Genomic DNA, 3,416 nt, shown 5'->3' on the forward strand with positions numbered 1-3,416 from the left:
AAATTGCCCAGGGAGGTTGTGGAATCTTCATCACTGGAGCTTTTTAAGAGCAGGTTAGACAAACACCAGTCAGGGATGGTCTAGATAATATGTATCCTGCCATGAGTGCAGGAAACTGGACTAGATGATCTTTCGAGGTCCCTGCCAGTCCTACAATTCTGTAAGACAAGAGACTGACAAACAGATACAGCCAGACAGGGGAGCACAAGGAAACAATGAGGCAACATTGGGCAGCATGATGGGCAGCAATCTCTCCACCTTTTTGAGCTCTGCATAAAAAAAAAACCAATTCTTGTTACGAATTTATTTCTTGGTTTGAAAATCATCAAGGTTAGGGTGCCTAGCTCCTTTAGGCTCCTTCGAAAATGTTGCCCATATATTACCTCAGATGCTGATCCCCCAATCAGACATCAGCCTGCTGGTAACTCTCTATATATGTATTTCAAAAGGACAGCGTCTGCTCGGAGAAACTTAAAAACTTAACAGATTTTCTACTTGTCCCATTCCATTATGGGAAAAGAGATATAACTATAGATATATATTCTCTATCGATTGAAACTCAGTTTCTCCATTATTATAATTAAGATCAGTTCCATTCGTTTTATTATTACGGAAGAACCTAGAGGCTAGAGAGTCTGTGCTAGGTTCTTCTCCAAGGAGTTTAACATTTTTCCGGAGTCTGATTTCCAGTAACAATTCCCGAACAAGGCCCAGGACTCATACTGGACATTGGAGACTCACTCAGAGACACAAGGGCCGAGAGAAGCCCCTAGAGATTCAGATGGAAGGCAGGTTTGGGGAATGAGGTCTTGGGGATGTAGGCTCATGACTGCTCCCTCTTCCGTATTGTGCTATTCACTGTTCTTGAACTGCTTTTGTATGTCGAAAGATGGAGAACCGAACTGTGGTGATGGAGTTCATCCTCTTGGGTTTCACCAATGACCACCGCCTACAGCTCCTGATTTGTCTGGTGCTCCTAGTCGCTTATCTCTTTACCATCGCGGGCAACATTCTTATCATCACTATCACCCTGGTGGACCGGCGTCTCCAAACCCCGATGTACTACTTCCTCCGGAACTTCTCCCTCCTGGAAATCAGCTTCACCTCTGTTATCATCCCAAAAGCATTGGCCAACATGGCATTAGGCGGTCAAACCATTTCTTTGATTGGGTGTTTTGCTCAATCCGTTCTCTATTTTATCCTGGGTACCACCGAGTTCCTTCTGTTAGCAGTCATGTCCTTTGATAGATATGTGGCCATCTGCAACCCTCTACAATACACAGCCATCATGAGCGGTCAAGTCTGCACTCTCTTGGCGTTGGGCTCCTGGATTGGAGGCATATTGTTTATTATTGCTCCGATGATTGTACTGTTCCAGTTGCCTTTCTGTGGCCCGAATGTGATTAACCATTTCTTCTGTGATAGCACACCATTGATTAAGCTTGCCTGTGCAGACACATGGCTCATAGAGTACATGGGCTTCATCACAGCTTTGCTTTCAGTGCTGGGCACTCTAGCGATCATCCTTGTGTCCTACATCAAGATCATCTCCACCATGATGCACGTCCCATCTACCCAGGGGAGACAGAAAGCTTTCTCCACCTGCACCTCTCACATCACTGTGGTCTCCATCACCTACGGGAGTTGCATCTTCATGTACGTCAAACCTATGTGGAGTGGCGGGCTGGACTTCAGCAAGGCTATGGCTGTTCTCAACACGGTGGTGTCCCCTCTGCTCAACCCCTTCATATACAGCCTGAGGAACAGGCAAGTTCAGGAGGCAGTGAGGAAGGCCATTGGCAGTGCAGTGTTTTGTAAAGACCCCAATATTTAATAGTGGGTGGAAGGTGAAAGCCTGGAGATTGGAGAGAGACCTATATTAAAGAGCAAAGAATTCCTATCTAATCTATCAACCCATCCATCACCACAGACACCTATCAATCTATCTATCTATCCCCATAGACACCCATCTATCTATCCATCCATCCCCATATCTATCTATCTATCTATCCTGAATTCTTCAGTGCTTGAAAGAGCAGAGATTTACCCATACCCTCAGTACACCTGAGGGTATGGGTAATATGAGGTTTTCTATTTTATGGGTAATAATTATATTATATGGGTAATATGAGACATTTCATATTTTAGACTCTTATTTTCAAATGACTCTAAGGGCGAGTGTTTCCCAGATGCTGTTGAGATTGAATGGGAGTTGGGTACATAGTTTCCATGGATTCCTTTGAAAATCCCAACCTCATTCCTGGTATTTTATGATGGTGCTGAGCAGCAGAACAAAAATTCGTAATATAGAAGCCATTGCCTTCCGGAGTTCCCGGATCAGTTCTTTGCGTTACTCTCCCTGCCTCACCTCTAACAAGCCTGGGACGTTGCACTTCATGTGTCTGATGGAAATAGGCTTAGGAGTGTGAATCTGATGTAACTGGAAAATGCTTTATGCAAAAGGTCTCTTGTAAGGCATCATAACGAAGGAAATAACCTACAGAATATATTCCTCCTATTTGTGTGCATCTATCATTCTTGTATCTGAAGCTAGAAATATGAAGTATAACTCTGAGGTCCTATTGTAATTATGCAAAGTGTGGGCCATTAATGGCAGTTTAGAATCTTGATGGCTCCAATTCACTAGGACAATTGGTTGTATATGGTTTATTTATCTGCAAACCTTCCAGTGTATGTGTGGGCCAACCCAGGAAGAATGGAGAATAAGGGACTTACAGTGATATGTGAGCATATCATATGATACTGGAATCCATCTTAATCCTCATACTTTTCCACTGATGAAGCGGTGGTGGGGACAAGCACAGACAAAAGATTCCCGCCTTGTGCCAAAGCTATAAAAGGGGGTGGAGGAGGACAAAGGAGGCTTCCAGTCATGAGAAAACCCCTGCTTACCACCTGAGATGTCTGCTGGATCTAACAAAGACTGTACCAGGGGAAAGGATTGGGCCCAGACTAGGAAGGAGTCTAGTCTGTGAAAGAAGCTCATTGGAACATCTTTGAGGGTGAGATATTACCTGTAATCAGTTTCTTAACATATTAGGCTTAGACTTGAGTGTTTTGTTTTATTTTGCTTTGTAACTTACTTTGTTCTGTCTGTTATTACTTGAAACCACTTAAATCACTTTTGTTTATTAATAAACCCAGAGTAAGTGATTAATACCTCGGGGAGCAAACAGCTGTGCATATCTATCAGTGATATAGAGGGTGAAAAATTTATGAATTTACCCTGTATAAGCTTTATATAGAGTAAAATAGATTTATTTAGGGTTTGGATCCCATTCAGAGCTAGGTGTCTGGGTGCTGGAGATAGGTAACCTGCTGAGCTGTTTTTAGTTAAATTCTGGGTCTGTGCTGCAGCTGGCTAGCACCTCTGGCTCAACAAGGCAGGGTTCTGG

General features: G+C 43.4%; 1 protein-coding gene across 1 annotated transcript; it reads left to right on the forward strand.

The window, feature by feature from the left end:
- The first annotated feature begins 839 nt into the window (after positions 1-839).
- On the forward strand, positions 840-2,716 carry LOC135972928 (olfactory receptor 6E1-like). Its single transcript, XM_065553621.1, has one exon. The coding sequence runs from the start codon at positions 890-892 to the stop codon at positions 1,832-1,834; it is 945 nt and encodes a 314-aa protein (XP_065409693.1). The 5' UTR covers positions 840-889; the 3' UTR covers positions 1,835-2,716.
- The last annotated feature ends 700 nt before the right edge of the window (positions 2,717-3,416 follow it).

The sequence above is a fragment of the Chrysemys picta genome, chromosome 7 (assembly GCF_011386835.1).
Source record: "Chrysemys picta bellii isolate R12L10 chromosome 7, ASM1138683v2, whole genome shotgun sequence".
NCBI classification, from domain to species: domain Eukaryota; kingdom Metazoa; phylum Chordata; order Testudines; family Emydidae; genus Chrysemys; species Chrysemys picta.

What these genes read in the sequence shown, in the direction of transcription:
- LOC135972928 (XM_065553621.1), top strand. Translation starts at nt 890, where the DNA reads ATGGAGAACCGAACTGTGGTGATGGAGTTCATCCTCTTGGGTTTCACC.